Raw genomic sequence first — 24,567 nt, 5'->3', positions numbered from 1 at the left:
TGCCGTCCAAGGCTTGTTATTTAGCTTGGCTACTGACTTGATGAAGCATGCCTTTTATTTTTTTTTTAAACTAGTAACATGAAGTCACAAGGCATCATTTAATCATTCTTGAATGACAGCGCTTCAGGTTAACTATTATTTTTACAGCTGTTTTTCTCTAGTCAAATTTGTTTGGAAACTAACAAGAATACTGGATAACCAAGGTGTGATAGCAGGTGATTTGGACTTTTATTTTAAATAAATATTATATTTCTCTCTTTCCCTGGACCTGCCTTCTCTACTGGTAATGACAACAATGATTCATTATTATGTTAGGAAGTACGAAGGTAGACAGAAATCACAATGTTTATGGTGCAACAACAGAGAATATATTTCTTTATAGAAAGCTGTGTTTTACCCCCCCGCCAATTAAGTTTGTATAGTTTTGTTTTGAATCTGTATTTCATTTTATAGACCATCCATGGACATTTGAAACAAAACCTGGTTCATACAATAGTTTTTACTAGTTAGAATGAGATATCATCCGTGGAATTATTTCCTATATTTCTAAGTTTTCCCATTTCTTTCTTACTGGTTGGAAAATGACCCAGAAATCTCAGTGAAACTGAAGAAGAGGCAGTCATGAAAAGACCATTCTTTGGTTATTGCTCCAGCTTTTGTTCCTCTCCTCCATCCTCTCTTCCATTCTTCCTCTCTCACCTCCACCTTAGGGCCATTATGGGAAATTAGTTGGATGCTTGCCCATGTAAAGACAAGTTCTCAACTTTTGTAATTTCTGGGAAATATAACACCAGTGGTGCTATGGGCTGACAAGCTATTACAACATTGTATTTAGTTTCATAGAAAAATAATTAGTACAGAGTGTATATTATGCAAACTTCTATCCAGTGCACACAAAATAAGTTCTATAAATCTCAACCAGGCCTCTGAGGTTTGTGACATCACAGTCACTCGAGGCTTTAGACAGTATCACATCTTCATCAAGATATGTACTCTCAGAGTGCGTCCAAACTATGAACTAATCCCTTTTCATTCCGTGAAAGCCAGGCATTCCAGTATAAATACAGAACCTTCCACACACATTTAGAAATCTAGTTAAATGACTAAACTGGATATTTAAAGAAAATAACATTTTAATCTTAGTAAAATATTGGAAATGAAAAGAAATACTAGTAGAAATATTAACAATAATCCACACTGATATAAATTTTAGGTTGTGTAGAGCACTTATTTAGCCTGTGACCAGCCCAGTGAAATATAGTGCAAGTTTTACAGGTTAGGAAAGCACAAATCAAAGAGGTGGTCACTCATCCACAGCCAAAAAGACAGCAAAGGGTAGAGTCCGAGATTGGAACCTTGATTCTAACTGCAGTGTTCTGATAAATAACTATAAATGAATTGTGGAATTAAGAGATGTGTTTACTTTAAAAAAAAAAACAATTTTATTGTCTTTCTTAGTACCAAGTCTAAGACACAAGAGTGGTAAGGGCCAGGCAATCAGGTTAAGTGACTTGCCCAGGGTCACACAGCTAGGAACTGTCTGAGGCTACCTAACGGCTCTCATGATTTTTTAAAAAGCAGAAATAAAATGCCTGTTTTTTTTAAAGAGACGTATAGAACTGCTTTGACATATTTTAGTGCCATCTTGAAAGGGAGTGTCACAAACAGAAGCCTTTTTATGAGCTCTCAAAGAGTCACTAATTGACTTTAAAAAACAAGGTTCATATACCCAGTAACATCAATAATGTATGATGATCAACTGTGAATGACTTCACTGATATATCAATAAGGCCAAGGATCCAGGACAATTCCAAGAGACTCGTGCAAAGAAAAAAATATTTACTTCCATAGAAGGAAGTGACGGAGACCGAATGAAAATTGAGGCATACCATTCTTTTACTCTATGAATTTTTCTTTAGTGAAAGTCATATGTGGCTTCTTTCACAACATAATGAACATGGAAATATGTTTTATACGATAATATATGTGTAACATATATCATATTACCTGCATTCTTGGGGAGGAGGATGGAGTTGGATGGAAGGAAAGAAAATAGATTGCAAAGTATCAGAAAACAAATATTGAAAATATTGATGTGTAATCTGGAAAAAATTTTATGTTATAATTTAAAAAGAAAACAAGGTTCGTCACCTTCATTTTCTATATCAGAAGACAGATCCAACAAATGTTGTAGAATTTGGGGCCAGTTTTTTAAAAGATACATTTCTTCTTGAACTAATCCCAAAATTATTGTCTTGTCTATTTCATAGAGGAAAGAGATAGAAGAGTTGTGTGTGTGTGTGTGTGTGTGTGTGTGTGTGTGTGTGTGTGTATAGCAGAGCAGTTCTCTGTGCATCAGGACGCCTGGATTTTCATCTCAGTTTTAAGCAATAAATATTTAGGTCTATAATGGATGGATTTGGTGCCCATACCTAGGACTTTGGTGTATTGTAGAATATCTCCTTTTCTGACTTATTCTTTTAATATTCTGCAGGCTTTGCTGACAGTGTGATGTTTTAAATGTAAAAAAAATTAACTTGGGTTGGAAATAACAATAGGCAATATCTTAGGACTTCATATATAGCCTTTTTTCATCTTTTTTTTCATCAATCAACAGGATTCCTTCAGGTTTTACTGAATACAGATTATTATTAATCTAAGTTTGGTTCAGGTTCACAAGCACAATGCTATACACAAAGAACAATAAATAACATTGTAGTTATCCAAACTGAAACTTTCATGCTGGGTACATATATTTACAAAGTGAACAGTGAGTCTTAAGTCAACATTTTGATTTGAAAATAATTTTTCTGGCCTTTCATTTTCCCACAGACTTGCTGCTTTCAAACAGCTGTATTCCTTTCCTGGGTTCATCAGAAGGGCTGGATTTCCAAACCCTGCTGTTAGATGAGGAGAGGGGCAGGCTGCTGCTTGGAGCAAAGGACCACATCTTCCTGCTCAGCTTGGTTGACTTAAACAAAAATTTTAAGAAGGTCAGTTTATTTTAAGTACAGTTCACTGAAAAAAAAAAGTTTATTTTCAACTACTTTCTTCCTCAATGACTGAGTGTCCTCAATGTCAAATGCAATAGATCCTTTGTCTTAAGGGAACTTAATAATCTCACCTCCCACTGCTATAGTGTTTAGATTTTATGAATTGAATTTAAGCCCACATGTCTGGCCTTCTATTAATATGGAAAAAACTGAAGTCAAATTACTTCTATGGATGAATTTATGGTTCAGACAATATATAAATGTATAGAAGGCTACACAATGAAATCTCAGTTTTTGGTTTAATGAATGACTGGGTTGTCATGGTGTAGACTGAAATTTACTTTTTGGAATTGACATTCTTATAACTTCACTTTTTGTCAATATAATTCTTATTTTAACCACATGAACCTTAGTCTTTTGGATTTTCTGTTTTAAAACTTTAGTAGCAGGTTAACGTTTTTTTTAGATTACTCAACAAATATCTTTACAAATGTTATGCCTTGATGTATCCTTAGGCAATAATATAAATTTTAACAAAAACTTAGACAAACATTTCATAAGCAGTTTTATAGTAAAATAAATCTAATTCTTTCCATTAAGAGAATAAGGTAACTGCCAAAATGTTTAACATAGTTGTTGGTCAACAAGCATTTGTTAAACATAATAGTAAATTGCCATAAGTTTTTATTGTATTTTTTGGTCAAAAACATTTGTTAAGAACTTATTATTATGTGTTGACAATGAGGATATAAAGAAAAGCAAAAACACCATTTTTTCCTTCAAAGAACTCACATTCTAATAGAGGTGACAATTTGCAAACAACCGTGTGTACTCACATTTCACCTAGAAATTAGTTGGTATTTAAAGTTGAAAATGTTTCAATATTGTTTGACAGAATTTTCAGTTAATTCAGTAGTATCAAATTTTCAGTTGATTTTTATGAAAAACCCATCTAAATCAGGACTTCTTTGGCATTATTATGAAGCCGCAGAACTCTTCTCAGAACACTGTTGTTTTTTTGAATACATAAAACAAAATTCATAGGATTGCAATAGAAACTAAATCTATGAAAAAGCAATGACCAAAATATTAAAAGTTCCAAGGAATGAGTGGACCAAATGTTAAAAACACCTCATTTAAAAGGAAGTTTTTGTTTGGTAGGCATGAAGTTGAGCACTTTTGGAAATGTAAAATTCTATCTGTGACAAGCCCTTTTATATTGAAATATGTTAATATGTCTGCCTCTACTAAAAACCTAATGGCTCATTTGGGAGTAGAAGTAATTCAGAATTGTCAAGGCATGTCCAAGCAACCAGAAGAGACTTTAAAGCCCAGTAATGGACTGAACATTGTTTGAAGATCAGACTAGCTAATTTTATGGAAATCCACCTAAATTTTAGCTAAATTCAGAGAAGAAAAAAGATGCATCACTGTGCTTACCTGAACCAGCCCATGCTTTTACTGACTCACCACAAAGCAGATGTAAGCCACTTCCCCAGATTTGCTCAGGTTTTGAGGTACCATTATTATAAGACTAAGGCCAACAAACATACCCAGATCTATGCTTATAGAGTTAAGGTATAGCACAGATACCCGTTGTAGTCTTAGAAAATTGCCTGGAACACCTATATCTCACAATCAGTACTTGTCAAAGGATAGACCTAAACCTGCATCTTCCTGATTTTAAGGCTACTTATCTATTCATTCTATTCTGCTGTATTATCTTTTTTTGCACTGGTGTGATTATTCAGCCCCAACAGAAATTAATGTTCTTCTTTTTATGTACTTATTTAAATTTCTTTATATATGGAATCCCCCCAGCAGAAAACAAACAAACAAACAAAAAAAACCTCCAAGAATTGGAGGAGATGGGTAGGGACAATCCAAAGAAAATAAGGTTAATTTATAAAGATCCATCATGATTATTCTTTTACTTTGATTGTTAATGTGATTATCCAGAATGTCAATGTGGTCTGTCCCTCTTACGTATGTAATTGCTTTGGGGACATTAAAATAAATGAAAAAAAGTCTGAATGCAGATTGAAGTATACTATATTTTATTTTCTCCATTAATTTTTGTATAGTGTAAGCAATATATGTCTTCTTTCACAACATGATGAACATGGAAATTTATATTCTGTGATAGCACATATGCAATCTATAATATAGTTTCTGCTGAGTTTGGGAGGTTGGGAGGTAGAGAGGTAAAGGGAAGAAGAACATGGTTCACAAAATGTCAGAAAGTGATTACTAAAAATTATATCAACATGTATTCTGGAAAAAGAAAAACAAAGTAAAACAAAATTAAATTAATGAAAAAATGATGAGTCTATGAATATTGTACAAAATATTGTCAGTGGTTGTTTTAGTGTTTCTCTTTGTGGGTTAAATAGGGCTGATAAAATAAACAGGCAGAAGAGAAAGCTGCTTATATATGTGCATAAATTATTTGAAAGGTCTCTGAATAAAGTTCTCTCCATCTTTATCCTTCTACTACTATAATTTTATTCTTGGATAGTGAAACTTTTTCTTGTTTCCAGAAATAATTTGATATTTTCTAGTGGTATTCAAATTGTATTGATTTTGTACTCCATCAATTTTAAAAATGGACAAAACAAAAGCAAAAAACCTGAGAAATACACTTGTTATATGTGTATATTCCTCATTATGTACTTGTAATTATGTTGTATATTAAACAGAAAAAATATGAACTGAAGAAAGATGGGGTTGATGACAGAATAGTATTGGATCTTAGAGTTAATGAGAAGTTATTGGAGTTATTGGAAATGGCATGTTTTGGCCCTATGCTGTAGGAAAATTGCTTTGGCAGTGAAGTTACAAGATGGATGAAAGAGGGGAGAAATTTGAGGCAGAAGCAACTAATCTAAGAAATATTACAATAGTTTAAGTGAGAGATGATAATAGAAAGAACTAGGCTAGTTTGGCAGATAGAAATACACAGATATGAGAAATATTTTGGACATGGAAATCATAAGATTTGATTACTTGTAGAATATGTGGATGAGAGTGAAAATACAAAGATGACAATGAGGTTCTGGACCTGAGTGACTAGAAAGATGTTAAAACCCTTTACATTAATAGGAAATTTGGATAATGGTGAGTTTGAAAGGAAAAATAATATAATGAGATCTTTTCTGCCTGTCACAACCCATCCAGAACCTGTTAGTACATCCTACAAGACTTTGTACCACCCAGAGTGAAGGGATAGGAAGCAATACTTAGCCAGTGGTCACTGCACTGGAGCACCCAGCTCACCCTTTTAAGAGATACTAACAGTAACCGATGAAGTGGGATTTCCCTTATCTTCCCCTGTCCAGTTTCTTGATGACAACTCTTAGGATTCAGGTCACAGCTCACTTCCCACCTCAGGGAATATTACTTCACTTTGAAGAACACTTAAACATGTAAAGTCCTTAATAATATCTATTTTTAAAAATTATCAATTAACATGCATTCTTTTTCCTAACCTATCGCCCAATTTGTGAAAAAGGAGGGAAAAAAAGCAAAGCTTCTTATAAGTGGTATACTTAGTGAAGTAAAATAAATTCCTCCATTGGTCATGTCTAAAAAATATATGTCTTAATCTGCCCTCTGAATCTATCACCTCTCTGTCTGATGAGAATAGGATGTTTCATTATGAGTCCTCTATAATCAAGACTGAGTGAAATCAAGATTTCACTCATCTCAATTCTTTAATATTTCAAAGTTCTTTACAGTGTTATTATTCTACATATTGCTCTCTTGGTACACTTACTTTATTCAGAATCAATGCATACGAGTCTTCCCTAATTTCTTTGAAACTTTCTCATCATTTGTAGGGCAACATAGTATTCCATTACATTTATATCTCATTATTTGTTCAGCTTTTCTTCAGATGTTAGCTCTTAGTTCTTTGCTACTGCCAAAAAACAAACAAAAACCTACTACAGATATTTTTGTACATTTGGATCCATTTTGCTTTCTTTGATCTCTTTAGGTTTTAGACCTCACAGTAGTATTACTAGATCAGAGATCTACTGATTTGGAGGTCAATTAATTTCTAAAATGGCTGTACAATTTTATTGCTTCAATGATAATACCTTATTGAACCTATTTTATTAAAGCATATCAGTGTTTGTTATTTTCTTTCTTTGTTAATTTTGCCCATCTGATGGACTTTAGTTAAAAACTCAGAGTTACATTCATTACTCTTTCTCTACTTATTTTCTATTTGGATATTTTTTAAATATGACTATTAATAGCTTAATTTTTTGCATGATCATTGTTCTTTCACTTAGCAATTGGATAATGACCCCTTAATGTGTTGAAAAGTCAAGAGATTATCAGATAACACTTTAATTTACAGTTATTATTGCAGCAAGAATTAGCTGAGAGTCAGCTGAAAACAAGAATATAGGACATTGATCAAGAGTCAGCAGCCCTGAAAAATTAGAAAAAATACAGAGCCTCATAATAATAAGTGACCAAATTTAATCTAACATTTGGCAAATTCAAAGATCTAGGCTTTGGAGACATTTCAATATTTGGAAAAAACTGCCCGGAAATAATATTACAGAAATGAGGAATAGACCAACATCTTACCCCATATACCAAGATAAAGTTAAAATGGATGCGTAATTTAGAAAAAAAGAGTAATACTATAAACAAATTAGGGAAGCACAAAATTGTGTACTTGCGCACAATAGGACACCAATGACACCAATAGGAACAGAGAAAGAATCTACAACACTGACTTTGTTTCCTATGCAAAGTACACCTGCAGTTAAATTTCCTGTTACTGACATAGAGTCTAGGGGTCATATACAAGAAGAAGGCATAGACTCACAGGATTGGGATGTAGTCATGAACCAACAACACATTCCCAATCCTGAAGAATTTCCTTTAATGCAGAGAATTACCTCTCCTGAATCTAACTTTCCACAAACCAAGCAAAGCATGTTCAGTGAAGAGAAGATCACTCTACCTTACTCATGGTCTGGGAAAACTGAGATACACTTTGACACTGATAGGCCCATGAATGGTCCAGGGATGCCAATTAAGATGCAGGCAGTCCAAAAAGCCACATTTGAAGGAGACTTACCATCATTCCACTCACAGAATCCTGAGCCAGCACAGACAGAAGTCCCAGAACAAGATCAATGGGATTAAGGGGACATTGAGATAGAATCACCTTTGGTACCTGTTGATCAGACAGCTAAAGACAGGGAACCCTTGGTTAAGGTGACGATAGGAAATCAAATCTATCCTGCTGTTATTGACACCAGAGCAACTTGGTCCGTGTTAACGTCTGCACCAGAAAATTGTGTACTAATGGGGTCTGTGAGAGTAAAAGGAGCCACTGGGAAAATGGAGTTGGTGCCCAAGCTAAGATCTAAGATGGTGAAAATAGGTTCATTGACTTTAGATTATTCCTTTTTGTTGATACCCAGGTGCCCATACAACCTTTTGGGGAGGGATGTTCTCTGTAAATTAGGTGCCACTATCCAGCGTGATAAGTCAGGCCAAATATTCCTACACTTAACCAAACAGTCACTCAAGCACCATCCCTTGCTATTCCTAGAGCAAGTGGAGGGTAATGAGGAGGAACAAAATATGGGGAGTATCTTTGAAATACCGAAAGATATCCCAGAGGCAGTTTGGGCTAAGCATTCAACTGATGTGGGAATTTTAAAATCTGCCACACCTGTTAAGATCGAGGTGAAAGAGGGCACTCCACCTAGGATCCCACAATATAGTTTGAGTAAAGAGGCCACAGAGGGTATCAGGCCCATTATCCAAAGTCTCCTGGAACAAGGCATTTTGGTCTATATTGTATCCAAGTTCAACACACACATTATGCCCATTAAAAAACCAAAGAAAGATCCAAATGGAAAAACACAATGGCATTTTGTTCAGGATCTGAGAGCAGTTAACAACTTTGTTAAGAAGGGCCATGCAGCGGTACGTAGCCCAGCAAATATCATCGCTGAAATTCCAAGTAGTGCAGCCTGGTTCACAGTCGTGGACCTGTGCTGTGCATATTTTACCGTACCCCTCCATGAGTCCAGTCAGAAGATTTTTGCATTTTCTTGGGATGGTAAACAAGTCTGCTGGACCCAAATTCCACAAGGGTTCTCAGAAAGTGCAAATATCTTTTGCCAGATCCTGCAAAGAGACCTTGAATCAATCATATTCACTGAGAGTAAACTAGTACATTATGTTGATGACCTTTTGATAATGTCACCAAATGCTCGAGTATGTCAAAGGGACAGCAAATATCTATTACAAGAGCTATGCAAAAGGGGACACAAGTTCTCCAGGGCCAAGTTACAGTGGGTTTTGCCAAAAGTAGAGTACCTCAGCTTCGTGTTGGAGAAGGGTATAAGACAGATTTCCCAAAAAAGAGTTGCACATATACAGAAGCTGTGCATGCCTAGGACCAAGAAGTAGCTCTGTGTAATTTTAGGAATCACGGGTTACTGTAGGCAGTAGATATCTGGTTATAGTCTGATCTCAAAACCTCTGACAGACTTGACTAGGAACACTGTCTCAGAACCTTTAAAACTGACTCGGGAGCACAAGCATGCTATATAAAAACTGAAAGCAGCTGTGTTGTCAAGCCCTGAACTGGGTATCCCTGACCATGCAAAACCGTTTCACCTGTTTGTGCATGAGAACAAGGGAATAGCCAGTGCTGTATTAGTGCAGACTCTTGGGGATCAGTTCAGACCAATAGCCTATTATAGCTCCCAGCTAGATGTTGTGGGTAGGGGGATGCCACCATGTATGAGAGCAATTGCAGCTGCATCTGGTTTGGGGATGCAGGATTATGCTGTACTCACCTCATCAAATAGATACCATTTTGAAAAACAGCAACCTGCAAGCATTTACATCCCAGCACTTATCCCAATATCAAATTATGTTGCTGGGCAATGAGAACCTAACTTTCCATCATTGTAAGGAGATAAACCCAGCCACATTAATGCCAGACTTACCATTAGAAGGGTAACCCATCCAAAGCTGTGCAGATACCTTGGAAATAGTTCAGAAAACTAGAGATGACCTAACTGATATTCCTTTGGTCTCCAGACCTGAAACTGTTTACCGATGGTTCTGCCTTCGTGTTAGATGGGTAACAGTATACAGGTGCAGCTGTAGTGACTCAAGATGAGACTTTATGGTATGTAGCTCTACCAAAGTCCATGAGTGCTCAAGGTGCTGAAATCCTAAGTCTCACCAGAGCTCTAGAGATTGGCCAGGGCAGAAGGATAAATGTGTATACCAACAGCAAATATGCATTCAATGTAGTCCATTGCACAGGCCAAATCTGGAGATATCGGGGATTTATAACTGCTAGTGGGAAGGAAATAGCTTATGGGAGCCTTATAAACCAACTCCTGCAAGCTGTCCAGTTACCTGAAGAGGTGGCAGTGATGCATTGCCAATCACATCAAAGGGGTGAAGAGGGGATCTCATTAGGAAACAGAAGGGTGGAAATTACAGCCAAATAGGGTGCCTGATTTGGTCCCATCCATGTGCTGAATTTCTCCTTGGTGGATGAAGCAGATCTAAAACAGGCATACTCCTCAAGGGAAGTGAAGCACTGGATAGAAAATCTAGGGGCCAAATTAGTGAGAGGTGTATGGTTTTCTAGTGCAGACAAACCCATTCTTCCAAGATCTCTATATAATACCCTATGCAATGCAATACATGCCAAAGGCCATTATGGGACCCAATCCCTTAAGGATGGCATTCAAAGACACTGGACGGCTCCTGGCATATTCACTTGTGCAATTAAAACATGCCAAAAACGCAAGGTTTGCTTGCAGTACAATCAGGGCATGATCAGAATTAAGGGTCTAGGGGCAGACAATGGGCATATACACCATTTGAGTGCTTACAAATCAGATAAGGAAAGGATTTATGACCAAATAAGACAGACAAAATATTATGAGATGTAAAATAGATTAACTTTGACTACATTAAATCAAAAACGTTTTGCACTAAGAAAATCAATGCAACCAAGATTAAAAGGGAAACAAGAAACTGAAGAAAATTTCTTATAGTAAATGACTCACAAAGGCCTCATTTCTCAAATATATAGAAAACTAAATCAAATTTGTAAGAATACAAGTCATTCCCCAATTGGTAATTGGCCAAAAGATATGAACAGGCAATTCTCAGATGAAGAAATTTAAGCTATCTTTAGTCATAGAAAAATGTTCCATATAATTATTAATTAGAAAAGTACAAATTAAAACAATTCTTGGGTACTATCTCACATCTATCAGACTTGTTTAATATGACAAAAAGGTAAAATGACAGCTGTTGCAGGGGATGTTGGAAAATTGGTACCCTAACATGTTGGTGAAGCTGTGAACTGATACAGTCATTTTGGAGAGCAATTTGGAACCATGCCCAAAGACCATCAAACTGTCTGTATTCCTTGATCCATTACTAGGATCTGTACATCCCAAAGCAATCAAAGAGAGATGAAATGGTCCTACCTGTACATAAAATATTTACAAGTAGCTCTTTTGTGGTGGCAAAAAATTGGAAACTGAAGGGATGTCCATCAACTGGAGAATGACTGAAGAAGTTGTGGTATATGATTGTAATGAATACTGTTGTGCTATGAAAAATGACAACAGATAGTATGATCACAGAAATACCTGGAAAGACATAAAGTGATTTAAAGTGAAGTGAAAAGAACCAGAAGAACTTTATACAGAGTAACAGGAATAATGTAAATTAACTTAATTGTGAATAATTTCAACTGTGAACACTTAACTGTTATCAGAAATGTAAGAATCCATGACAACTCCAAGGATCATGACAGAAAAGATTAGCCACTGCCAAAGAAGGAATTGATGGAGTCTGAATGCAGATTTAAACAAATTACTTTTCACTTCATCTCCTTCATGAATTTTTTTCCTTGTAAAAGCACTGTGTGTCTTCTTTGACAACATGACAAACATAGAAATATATATTGCCTGATAACCCATTTATAACCTATATAATATTGCCTACTATTTGGGGAAGGGGTAGGAATCAGAGGGAGAGAACAAAGAGTGAAAAATGTTAGAAAACAATTATTGGAAATTGTATTGTTATGTAAAAAAACAAAATAAAGTTATATTTTTTAAAAGAAAGAAAAAGTAGAGTACCAAAAGGAGTAAAGAGCATTACCTATTGGGCATAAGTGAGGTGCCTAAGACAAGTCTAATATACAGAATAATTTTCCTTAGGCTCTTCCTACTTTGAATATGTCTATTTTATTTAAACAAATTTTAAGTCAGTACATGTTATATGCACTAAACCAAAAGATTAAAAGATGTTTCTGTTTCTGTCTTAAAAAGTCTTATAATTTGTTTGTACAGAAATGTTATATACAGAAATTACTGTTATATGAATTGGAGAGAGAGCTCCTTTAGGAAAATTTCAGTATTATAGTTGTCTTTCTATCCCTAGTGCTGAGAATCAATCCATCTAAAATCAGTGAACATAATATTGTCTACTGTGTGCCAGGTACCATGCTCTGTACGGTATAGATAACAATTAAAAATGATACAGTCCTTGTTCTAGAATACAAAAAGGAACTAATGTTAATTGAATAGAATTGGAAACAAAACTATACAATGCTCAACAGTTCAGATAGCAAAAGAGAAGCTCAAGTTGGTGTCAGTGAGAGTGAAAAAGGGAGGAGGTGGTATTTGTCAGCCTCTCAAGGAATACTATAGAGATGGAATTGACAGGACTTGGCAACAAGTCAGAAAAAATAGATGGTGAAAATTGATAGGTTTTAATTGAGAATACTGGGAATATAGTGTTGTTGGCATTAACAAAAAAAGAAAATTGGGAGGAAGTGTAGGGAACATAACAAGTTCAGTTTAGGAAATAGTTTGAGATGCTAATAGGACTTTGTATTGAGGTAATTATTTAAATGTTTTCTAAAATATATCTTGACCTGAGTGTAATTATATTTCTTTGGTTTGTTTCAAGCCTTCAAAAATTGTTCTTGTCTTATGTAGTGCTTTTAAGAAATGTAAGAGAAAGTTCATTTTGTCTGTGTTTATGATGAGATCATTGTTTAAAATAAATTCCAATCCAATAGCTTCATAGTTTGAATATTTTGGAAATATTTCAAACTCTTCTGTGATTCTTCAGATGTTAAAATTTAGATTTTAAAGATGTTAGAAGTTATATATATATATATGTATATATGCACATATATATAATATTTGTGATTGTATATCCATTGGAATAATCTTATAGACCAATGATATACTGTAGATGTAGAACAAAAAATCATTACTGAAGATTTCTAAAACATTTCATTACATAATTTAGTATTTCATAGAAAGCCTATGTACACAGAGTGGACGGCATAGCTTAGTAGATATTTCTAGAACCGAGATTTTATATATTTACATAGGTGTATATCTTTCAGAATTATGCAACTAATCTAATACTGAAAGTATTTTTCAGTAAAAAGTGCCAAATGTATTGTTTGTATGCTGTTTGGACCTAAAGTGGTTTGCATTGGCTCATTGCCTTTCCAGAAGAGTTTCAGACTTTCTCGGTGTGAGGAAACCACACATTAGAACTACTAGCATTTAAAATGCAATACATTTTTGCATTGCATATTTCGTCTATTTGGAAGAAATGAGTTATTAATTTTTGTTTAATTCTGCCTAATTCTGATTCCTTTCCTCATTCTCTACCTATGAGGATCATAGAGCTAAGCTTTAAAGACCTATAATCTAGTCCTTTAAGATTAGAAAATTTTTGTTGCCTAGAGACACTCAGTGCCCAAGGTCACACAATTATTAGAATTGCTGGAATTTGAATCTCAGCTTCTACATTCCAATCCATAGTTTCAGTAAATAATAGTTAAAATTTTGTAGAACTAATATATCTTAAAATACTCTACTAAGCATTTCTTTATATATATATATATGTATATATATGTATATATATACATATATATGATAATTTTTAAATGGCTATCCAAGTATACTTCAATGACCTTTTTTATACTAAAGTCAAATTTATTATTTAAAAATTGCTAAAGTTTTCAGGGATAGAATTTGTAATAAATCAGTCAGACTCACAAATCAATCAACTAATCAATAATTTATTAAGCACCTACTGTGTGTTAAGTTTTGCGATTATAAATGCCAAAATGAGCTAATATCTGTCTTCAAGTAGCTTCCATTCTGCTAAAGGAATATGATAGCTTTTTATGAAAGAATAAATGTGACCTTCAATTAACTTTAATTTAGGTAATTAACATTTTCTTAAAATATGTGCATAAATCCATATTTTTGTACAGAACACTATACTTTGAATTTATCCAAAGTGTTAGTATTACATAAGTTTTCTCTTATATGATGAAGACTTCTGTTAATAATTTGCTATCTATTTTAATGTTAAAATCTGAATCTTAGATTTGTCTAAAGAGAGGCATACTTGTATCAAGAATGGTTGTGCATGTGATTACTATATATTCAATTACCCACTGGTTTTGTTTTACCTCCTTGATTATTTGTCTCCTCCTTCTGCTGGTGGAGCATTATAATGTTCTACTACACCCTATTGGGTGATTGAGTATGAAGTGCCCTGAGATAATTGCCAGGGAGAAACATGTGTGTGGGTAATGGATATTTATATATATCATAGTTAGACATGTAGGAGGGATTCCATTAAATCCCAGATTCATTCTGATTCTGGACTATAGTCTTTGCTTATTGGCTATTCTGAATGAGCTTCAGTTAGGGAAGGTGGAATGATTGTTGATCCCTGGAACTCCTAGAACACCAAATGGGAACACTAAGACCAGCTGGAAATCATTTCAATTTACAGAGAAGAAATTGTAGTCTTAAAATATCTTGCATTGCTAAATAATGCCTAAACCAATAGCTGACACTAGAAAGGTGACCTCTGATTTTGGGACTGGTCTTAGGGTTCAATAACTTGCCCAAAATCTGGTTAAAAGTAGAGTTAAAATAATTCAGGTGTCCCAAATTTTATTTCAGTAGTACTACTAAGTTTGAACTGATTGCTATGTCTTTAATTTGGCTATAATTTCATCTCCAAGAAAACATATTTTTTGCATGGATGCTTTTCTAAGTATATCAATCCACCTCCGTGTTTCCTAAATATGATTGTCCTTTTCCTCAACAAGAAACTTGGTTATAAAAGAGAATTGTTAGAAAACAGAATAGTATAAATAGCTTTACCCTAATGAAGCTGACTTCCCTTCCCTGCCTCTGCCTTTTCCTATGCTTTTTTTCCTTTTGTGGGCTTTGAAGTTTTGGGGCTCAGGGAATTGCATCCCCCAGCATGCCCCAGGAGTCCCTCCCCCCTACTTCCTGGTATGAGATTGGTCTTAAATGGACCATTCCTGTGCTGGGAAGGAACCACGCCCCCCTCTACTTCCTCGTGTGGGATTGGTCTTAAATTGGACCAATCCGTGCTAGAGAAGGGGCCATCTCCCGCCCCACTTCCGGCCATGCTATTGGTCCATATAAGAACCAATCCCACGCCTAGGAGGGAACTTTGAATCTAACTTCATTCAAAGTTGAGAGAGGTAGTTAATTTCAGCCTGGAGAAACTCTGGTTGCCTTTTTCTTTAATAAAGTCTTTTAAAAGGATGAAAGTGTCAACATGGAACCTAAAGTTCCCAAACTTGTGGCTTAGTGAGGTATGATGAACCCCAAGTTTAGAAATAGTTTGTAGGTTGAAGACCCCCAAAGCTTGTGCTTGTTCCCTGTTCCCCTGGGAATCCACCCTGAAGGGAATCTCAGGCTAGCTGTTGCAGACTGAATAATGGACCCCAGGGTAAATGCTAAATACCCTTTTTGTCTTAGGTAGTTTTCCCCATTGTATCAGAGACCCTGCCCAGGAGGACACACCTGGGCAGGGACCATCCTTTAGTATCCATTGTATAAGCAGCCCCTTTCCCTACACCCTAGCCTCTGGCTATGATCCCTTTCTCTAGCTTGATTGTATCCAGTCAGTATAATGTCAATCATCTCCTAGCCCCTAGATCTTCCCAAATGGTATATAAGTTCCCCAATTTCCTTTGTTCCTAGGAGTGATCATCTAGTGCGGTGGCACTCCCAGGGGGATCAGGGAGCAGAGCGAAGCAGTGTTCCTTTAGACTCTGCACAAGGCGCAGCTCTGCATAAGAGGCCAAGTAGCCCTCATCCCCCTTTCCCTTGATTAAAGAGTGGTTTTATGACTATTTAATAGTTCTTCATTTTTTCTAAGTTAACAAAAGGATAGAGTTTTTGCTTTTTGTATCCTCACTTTTCTGGGATATATAAGAGGCTTGGTGGCTGTATATGAATATTTCACTTTGGTTTCACATAAACAAGACTCATGAACATTGAGTTTGAAGTATGTGTACTGTTAATGTAAAAGATAATGAATTGGGTATTCAGAGACCTGGTTTCTGGTCCTTACTCTGCCATTTGTCTTGGATTTGTGATCTAGACAAATCACTTAAACTTCTCTAGACCTGTTCCTCACTAGTAAAACTGAATGAGTTAGACCAGACCATCTCAAAGGCAATACTTGTTCTAAGGTTCAATAATTTAAAAAAAAAAAAAAAAAGATACAGCCAAACTTCTCTAAAGAACAAAAAGATTTAGAATGAAAAGACCAGTAAAATGAGCCATTATATAAATTTATTTCAAAATAGGAACCACAAACTCTTTAAAAATTAGTTTTCAAAGAGAATTTAGGTTTTACATATTCTAATTCTTAAGGCAAAATTAAAAAACAACTCATACATTGTAAATTTTGGTGGTAAAGATAAAAAATTGAAATAAAATTAACTTCTTGTTTTTCTTCATTTCCTGATTTGTTTTTACTTTGCCATTTAGCCAGAATTATCTGTTACATGTAATAATGAATTACTTCTTATCAAACATATATTTCATTAAGATTTTCTAAAACCCAGAAATGTGTCAAAAGTAGTTATAAATTTACTTCAAAAATCTAAAACTACAAAATACACAAAATCAATAGATCACATTTTTTTTTAAAATTCCATTTAGCTTCAGTCCATCATTAAAATAAAAAACAAAATGTTAACTTTAGTTTGCCAGATTGAAAAGACACTTCCCCCCAACCCTAATACAATTTGAAAGAAGATTTATTCTTTTATTATTCTGAAAAAGGTCATTTAAGTTTCAAGTAGCAGATTTAGACATTTAAATGATAGTATTTTTCTGTTCTTTAACAGAATACACTTGAAAATACAGTATTTTAATAAGATTGTCATTTTAAATAAGACACTTGATCCTCTCCCCAAATGTTTGAATATTTTAATAATAAAACATTCAGTTTTTGCTGGAATATATGGGATTTTCTTAACCCTTACTCTGTTATTTTAATGTCTCAGTTCTGATTGATAAACATTCCTTAAAAGAACATTTGATGAGTCAAAGAAACTTTTATTGAGGAATTCTTTGCTATAACATAAAAGGTTTACTAAATATTCTGTCATTAAATTATCAGAAGAACCCTCCTCCAAGTCTGTTCCTTCTGAAGAATTTATGTCTTTTTTTATTTTTTCAGCATCTTAACCTTTTAATTGGCATGTTTTTTTTAAATAATTAGGACTATACATTTGTTATAGATATAACATGTCATAGAGTGTCTCAAATTTGACCTTCGATATGCTCAGGTAAGACCTTTAAGTTGACTTAGCCTTGGGTTTATTTGATTTACAAAATATATCCTCCCATGAAAAATAATCTTTCTAACCTACAACAATAAAATGGGTTGAATCATTAAAAATAGCGTGTGAACTTATTACCCTTTCTCATCAGTGCTCTTTAAAATTTAGATGATGAGGAGAACAAGAAGGGGGGATAAGATCTATAATTTTATTTAAATCTCATAGATATAATACTTAAGCCTAAATCCTTGAAACTATAAAGATAAATTGAATTTTGCCAGAATTATTTACTATAAATATAAAAGAAATACTCAGAGGTAAGTGAGTTATTACTCAATCCCAAAAGTAACCTAAAACAACATCCAATTTTCTGATAATCCTCAACTCATACAAGAATTTTTATGACTTTTAAGATCATTCCTCTTTCAATGTACAATACCACATTTTAATATTCATTCTTTAAAGTTTCAAGTTCCTAATGTAATCTTTTTTAGTAGAACATATTTTTGTTTTAATTATTTTCTTCAATTCCCAACTCATTATGAAAAAATCTTTGTTGTTGTCTTTTCTAGCCATAAAGCATTCAAAAATAAAAGGATTAGTTTTATTGTTTAGCTGCATGTATACCCAGTAATTGAATTTTATATTTGGATTTTAAGCAAAATTTCATTTATGAATTGACTTTCTTTGCTTTAGTATGAGATACCAATTTTCTTCTAATTATTTATCTTTTGAATTTCTCCTTTTCTGGGAGTACAGCATAAGAAATGACTAAATTCTGCCCATTATGTATAAAGTCACTATAAAATGATAATAACCACCCTTTTAATTCCCAGTTGCTTGAAATTAAGAAAACCAAAACCATTTGGATATCATTATAAATTAGCTTTCAAGCTGGAGTAGACTTCTTTGTTTCATAGTGATTAATTTGTTCACAAAAAATGCAAAGCACATGCTCTCTAATAGTCACAAAGGTAAAACAATGGACTGCTTGCTGGCTAAAACAGTGATATGCAAGTCGAATCTGCTCATTGTCATTAAAATACTACTTGGAGCCCCTGACATTACTTATAGCAGTAACTGTTCTCTTGCTTGTTTTAAGAAAAAAAAAATCAAATCAGTATTTTCCAATTACCAAACTTGTGTGTGTGTGTGTGTGTGTGTGTGTGTGTGTGTGTGTGTGTGTGTCCTACCATGTGTTAAATACCAAAGGTTATGTATGATACAAGGTAATAGGAGATATAGTCTCAGCCATCAAAGAACTTAGAATCTATATGAAATATCCTCATTAAAAAATAACTAACTAAACAAGATCCAAAAAGACAATACACGGTTGGAGAGGAGAGTAGTTAATATTTTTCCAGGAAGTGGGAAGAAAGAATTCTGTTAGGTTTTTTTCTTGATTGTATAAAAATTGTATAGATTGGGGACAGCTAGGTGATCCAATGGATAGAGCCAGATATGAAGTTGGGAGAACCAGGGTTCAAATCTAGCCTCAGATACTTCCCCTGGGTGACCCTGGGCAAATCACTTAATCTCAGCTGCTTAGCCCTTACCACTCTTCTGCTTAGTATTAATGTGATCAATTAATATCAATTTATAGAAGGTAAAGGGTTTTTTTAAAGAACTATAGAGGTTGGAGGAAAAGGGAGTGAGAGTGACTTAAGGCTTGCAGGTAGACATTCATCACTTAGGTCCAGTGGATAGTAAATAGACCAATTTATGTAGAATAAATCTTCCATTAAATTCTTATTTCTAAAGAGCCTGCTATTTGCAAAGCATTGTCCTAGGCACTGGAAGAAATATAAAACTTAAATAAGATATACAGCCTACCCTAATGGATTGTACAGTTCATATAGGAGTAAAGTGTGCAATGAGACTGCAAAAAATTCACTAGCCCCCTGAGGGCTTCCTTTAATATTCCAAAACCTGTAAAGCTCTTTCTAATATCTTTATCATGTCATCTCGAACAGCTTCTGTTCATTGATCTCAGAGTTCTTCTTAAATCTAATCTAAAGACTATTCCACCAATGTCAACTATAAGAAACTTGTGCATCAAATAGATTTTCTTGCCTTCATAGATTTCTTCCTTTTCCATAACACTTTCTTGACACATTCAGGTCACCTTCCACTCCCTGTCTCAGTACAATCATCTTCAGAGAATTTCTAATTTGCTCATTCAGAGCCCCTAACTATGTTCAACAATGAACTTGAGGTTTTCATCTTCCCTGAGCCATAAAAATATTAAACTCAAAGGGTTTTTTCCAGCTGTGTATCTAGTATAAAATTTTTATCTTTAGTTTTCCTGAATACTTTGTTGTTCCATCCATTGTTAAAAAAAAGAACAAAAATCTCATGGAATCTCGAAATTAGGCCAGAGGACATTCTGCTGACCTTGCACTTGTTAACTTGGGTCAATTAGATTACTTCCTCATGAATGGAACAAATAGCAGATATAATTAGAATTTCTTTGGCATGATTTTTATGGTCTTATCTTTATTCGAATATTTCCCTGAATAGACTAACCTTAAATAATTAAAAATTGGGGATTTGTTTTTGCTAAATGATAACTACCAAAGAAATTCTGACATTATAAATTAAATTTATAGCTTCTAGAGAAATTATAATATTTATCTTTTCAGATCAGTTAACTATTTAAAGTGCAATGGGAAAGTTATTTGACATGAAGAGCAAATATAGAAATAAAATAAATATAACAATTATATCACAAGTTTATGAAGTTATGGTTTCTAAGAAATTTATATGGAATATTTTGGGGAAAGTAATTATTTTAATGTTGCTATTTATATAGTCTACATAAGAAATCCTGATGATTTACTCACTAAAGAAAATTACTATTTCACATCCTCATTTAAATATAAAGGATTGGCTTTTTAAAAATAATTAACCATTAGTTTGATTCTCTAATTCTTTTCAAACAACATTTTTCAGTAGTGGTATGTAAAATTGATCATTAAAACATTAAATAGCTAAAAAATAATGATAGCAACATATTTTTCAAGGCATTATAGAGGTAGAACTAGAGACGTACTCATTGTCCATCTCATCTAACTCTCAGTTTATAGAGGAATAACTAGGCTTAGGGAGATGAAGTAAATTGCCCATGCTAATACAGATAAGAAACATCAGTGGTAGGATTGAGTCCAGGTCCTCTGCGTTGTAGAATTGGGTCTCTTTCCACTATACCATGGAGCCATGATGTTATAACCACAGAATATAAAAGATGAATATAAATATAATGTTTAGGGGATTGAGTCCATATTGGTGTTGTATGTATGTGGAGGTGGATGTTGAGGGAGAAGGTGGTGGTTTCCAAACCAGCCAGAGATGTTTATTCACATCTTCAGAATATCCAACTTAGAAAATGAAACCTACCCTAATCATCTTCCACTTTGCTTTTTCTGTAATGAATTGTGATACTTGGAATAGAGGCTTATCCATGAAACAAACTCATAACTGATGCTCATCTCGTGAACCTAAATGTTTCTATGAATCAGTTAATAAAAATATATTATAACTATCTACCTAGTAGTTTACAAATCACTATGATTTTAAATATCCAGTATAGGAGATTGATTCATTCTTCCTTTCTTTTCTGCACTTTATACAACCTTGATGGTGAAGATTCCATTTGTGGAGGTGTCATCTCGGGGTTTAATAGTAGGATCTCTTCAAACCAAGCTATCTAGATTTATACTTCTTAGAAATAGGAAACACAAAGAAATGTTGACTGCACAGAAGAACAGACTCATCCATTCACACCTAGGGAAAAAATACACAAGTCAAATAAAAGGACATACATGTTTTCAGTCATTATTATAAGTCCATATAACAAGAGCTTTCCAATTGGTCAACCTTGGTTTCCTCCAGCTTTAATTCAGCTGCTGAAGTGCCTTTTTCTAAAGTGTACATTTAATTATTCCACTCCCTTTGCACACTGAATTTAAGCCATTGCCTCGAAAAGTGAATTTTGCAACTTCATTGCATCCTACATCTCTAGCTCCTTTTGCACTCAGCCAAACTAGCCATATTGTTATTCTTTGTACATAATATTCCTGTCTAAACTTTTGCACGGGCTAATGAGTATACTCACATCTCAACATACCAAAGCATTCTTATTTAAGACAGAAACATAAAATAGATGTAAAATGGTTTCCAATTGCTGGGTTCAGTTGTGGCAGTGAATGCTTACACATTTGCTAAATGTTTTCAGAAAAAAAGAACTCTAGTAAATACGTTATATGTAAAGTATGACCAATCTGTCAATCCTTTCTTGATCCTTTCCCTCTCTAATGGACAGTCTTGAGTATATTGAAGGTATTTAAAGGCAAAGATTGTGAGCATAATAGTATCTGGGCTTTTAGAATCTCTCCATGCCCTGTTTCTTTCTTAAGTTTTTACACATGCTAAAAAAGAAGTCATTTTTTTACCATTGTTTCTCTTCCTGACAGTTCACCTTTTCATCTCATTTCCTGCAGGTGTAATTAGAAAAGCCTCCTATTTCCTTAATTCACCCAGAGTCTTTTCTATCTGAATTAGAGCCATATTTTCCTAATATTTTTAAGTTTCAAAAGACATTTGTTCTTGTCTACTGGCCCCAACTTCCATTTTTTTTTACTTGTCCTTTTAAATTTGAGATTACAAAACTGGATTTTTCCTGTCTTTATATCTTGAGTACTTCTATAGAAGGACATCATTTTGTGTAACGAATATGTTCCAAACCCTTCATGAAGTTGAAAATTACACAAAATAGTGTAACACTCATTATTTAATAAGTATTTCTTATCTGAACATATCTATCATACTTTTTTTCATAAATAAGGCAAATAAACAGGTGAATAATGCAACTTAAACAAAAGTGGGTCACTATGAAAAAAAGGGAAGCACTGATGTGACTCATACACGCCTTTGTTATGAGACAGAACTCCAGACAAAAACGGGTGCCAAGCTAATGTTTGACGTTAAAATAATGTAATGGCATAACTAAAGCTTCTCAGACTGAGAATGAGCAGGATTAGATGAATGACTGTGAGAGTTTTTGCCACTTGGCAAAACGGTACAGATTTAGCATGTAATTAAAAAGTTTTAGTTTATGTATTTTTCTGCCTTAATTTTTTTTATCGCTAGTCATATATGCCTGAATTCACACGTGTTGAGTTTGTGTAAAACAAAGCTCTTTTGTATAATGCCTGGCACAGAGCAGGCATTTAATAAGTGATTGTTAACTGGTTAAGATACTTTGTTTCCTTTAATCCCATTTTCTTTTTTCTCATTAGGATTCATTTTGATCATAATTGTCAGAATGTTTGCATGCATATGTGTGTGCGTGTGTGTTTTGCCTTTTGGAGAGGGAGGTCTCTTATTTTCTTTTCTGAGGCAGAAAGTATAGAGTCCTTGGCCCAGAGTCTGTCCTCAGACTCTTAGCAGCTATGTGAACTTGGGTGAGGCGTGTGACCTCTGAGTGCCTCAGTTTCCTCACCTGTAAAATAGTGATAATACTTCTATCTTAAAATATTTTTGTGATACAATACAAATATCAACATATTTGTAAAATATTTCTAAGATGTTTTGTAAGCCTTTAAAGCTCCATATCAATATTATTTTTAAAGTTCATTTACTTAATTTTTTTAATGTGTTATTTCCCATTATATATTCTCCTAAATTATTTTCCCTCTTTCAACCACTCCCCATACACATACACACAACATTCCTTGTAGAAAATAAAAATCATTAAGAGACCAAAGGCATATTTTCTTTTATTCTTGAGGGTGACCCAAGGAGATTCTGTTTCCTTAGTTCCTTTGCTTATCCCCGGGGTGGACAAACCAGAAATCACATACTATAACTGAGTGACAGATGGCCACAAATCATTGTAGCAATAATGTCTTTCTTTTCATTCTTGTCCCTAATACAGTCATTTTTCACCCCAGAATCCTACCTGATGTTTCATTATGGTGTGGAAATGATTCTAGGATATCAGAGGCTGGGCCAACTGATCTAATAAGGTCCAAAAAGTCCCATTAAGCTAACTGGAAAAGCATCTTAAGCCAGCTCTCTTTGGACCAGCATAGCTATGTAATAAAAGACAGAGGACCAATGTATGCTGGTCACTTGGTCATACATTCTTTGGCCATGACAACTTGTAAAACAAAGTCAATATTTTCAGCCTAGAAAGAGAATTATGTATCTTCTGTATTGTGTGTTTTAAGATAAGTAATTTTTTCACACTAAAATGCTTGATAATATTATTAAGTAAGACCACTTATGTGTTCTTAGTAAATCTTAACCTTTGATGATCAAATCATTTTTACTTCATTTAAAGAACCAAAAATGGGGATGATTTATTATTTTTAATTTATATTTTTGTATGTCAATGCAATTATTTAATAATCTTTTTTCTTACATTTTGAGAAACATTTTCTCTTCCATTCCCCCTCCCCAAAATGATGGGTAATATGATATATATTGTATATGGGTCATCATACAATACATATTTCTGTGTTCATCATGTTGTGAAAGTAGACATTTCATGGATGAAATAAAATGAAGAATGGTACAGTTCAGTCTGCATTCAGACTGCATCAGTTCTTTCTATGGTGGTAAATAGACTTTTTTGTCATGACTCCCTTGAGATTGTTCTGTATCATTACATTACTGATAATATATCATATTACTTGCCTTCTTGTACAGGGGGTTGGGAGAGAAGGAGAGAATATAGATCTTAAAATAATGAGAAAAGATAATTAAATAATTGTATTGACATGTAAAAAATAATCATTTTTTTTTCTTTTAAATGAAGTAAGAATGACTTGGTCATCAAAGGTCAGGATTTACTAAGAATACGTAACTGTCTTTTTTAAT

The 24,567-nt window shown here is 34.1% G+C and overlaps 1 protein-coding gene across 1 annotated transcript in view; it reads left to right on the top strand.

Moving 5' to 3' along the window:
- Positions 1-24,567, top strand: part of SEMA3D (semaphorin 3D) — a 231,629-nt gene that overhangs the window by 107,244 nt on the left and 99,818 nt on the right. Inside the window, exon 4 of the mRNA XM_044677285.1 lies at positions 2,833-2,993. Within this exon, the coding sequence (XP_044533220.1) occupies positions 2,833-2,993 (161 nt within the window). The remainder of the gene's footprint in view (positions 1-2,832; positions 2,994-24,567) is intronic.

The sequence above is a fragment of the Gracilinanus agilis genome, chromosome 5 (assembly GCF_016433145.1).
Source record: "Gracilinanus agilis isolate LMUSP501 chromosome 5, AgileGrace, whole genome shotgun sequence".
Lineage (NCBI taxonomy): Eukaryota > Metazoa > Chordata > Mammalia > Didelphimorphia > Didelphidae > Gracilinanus > Gracilinanus agilis.
The sequence above is the reverse complement of the archived record's forward strand: the minus strand, read 5'-3'. Positions and strand labels throughout refer to the sequence as shown.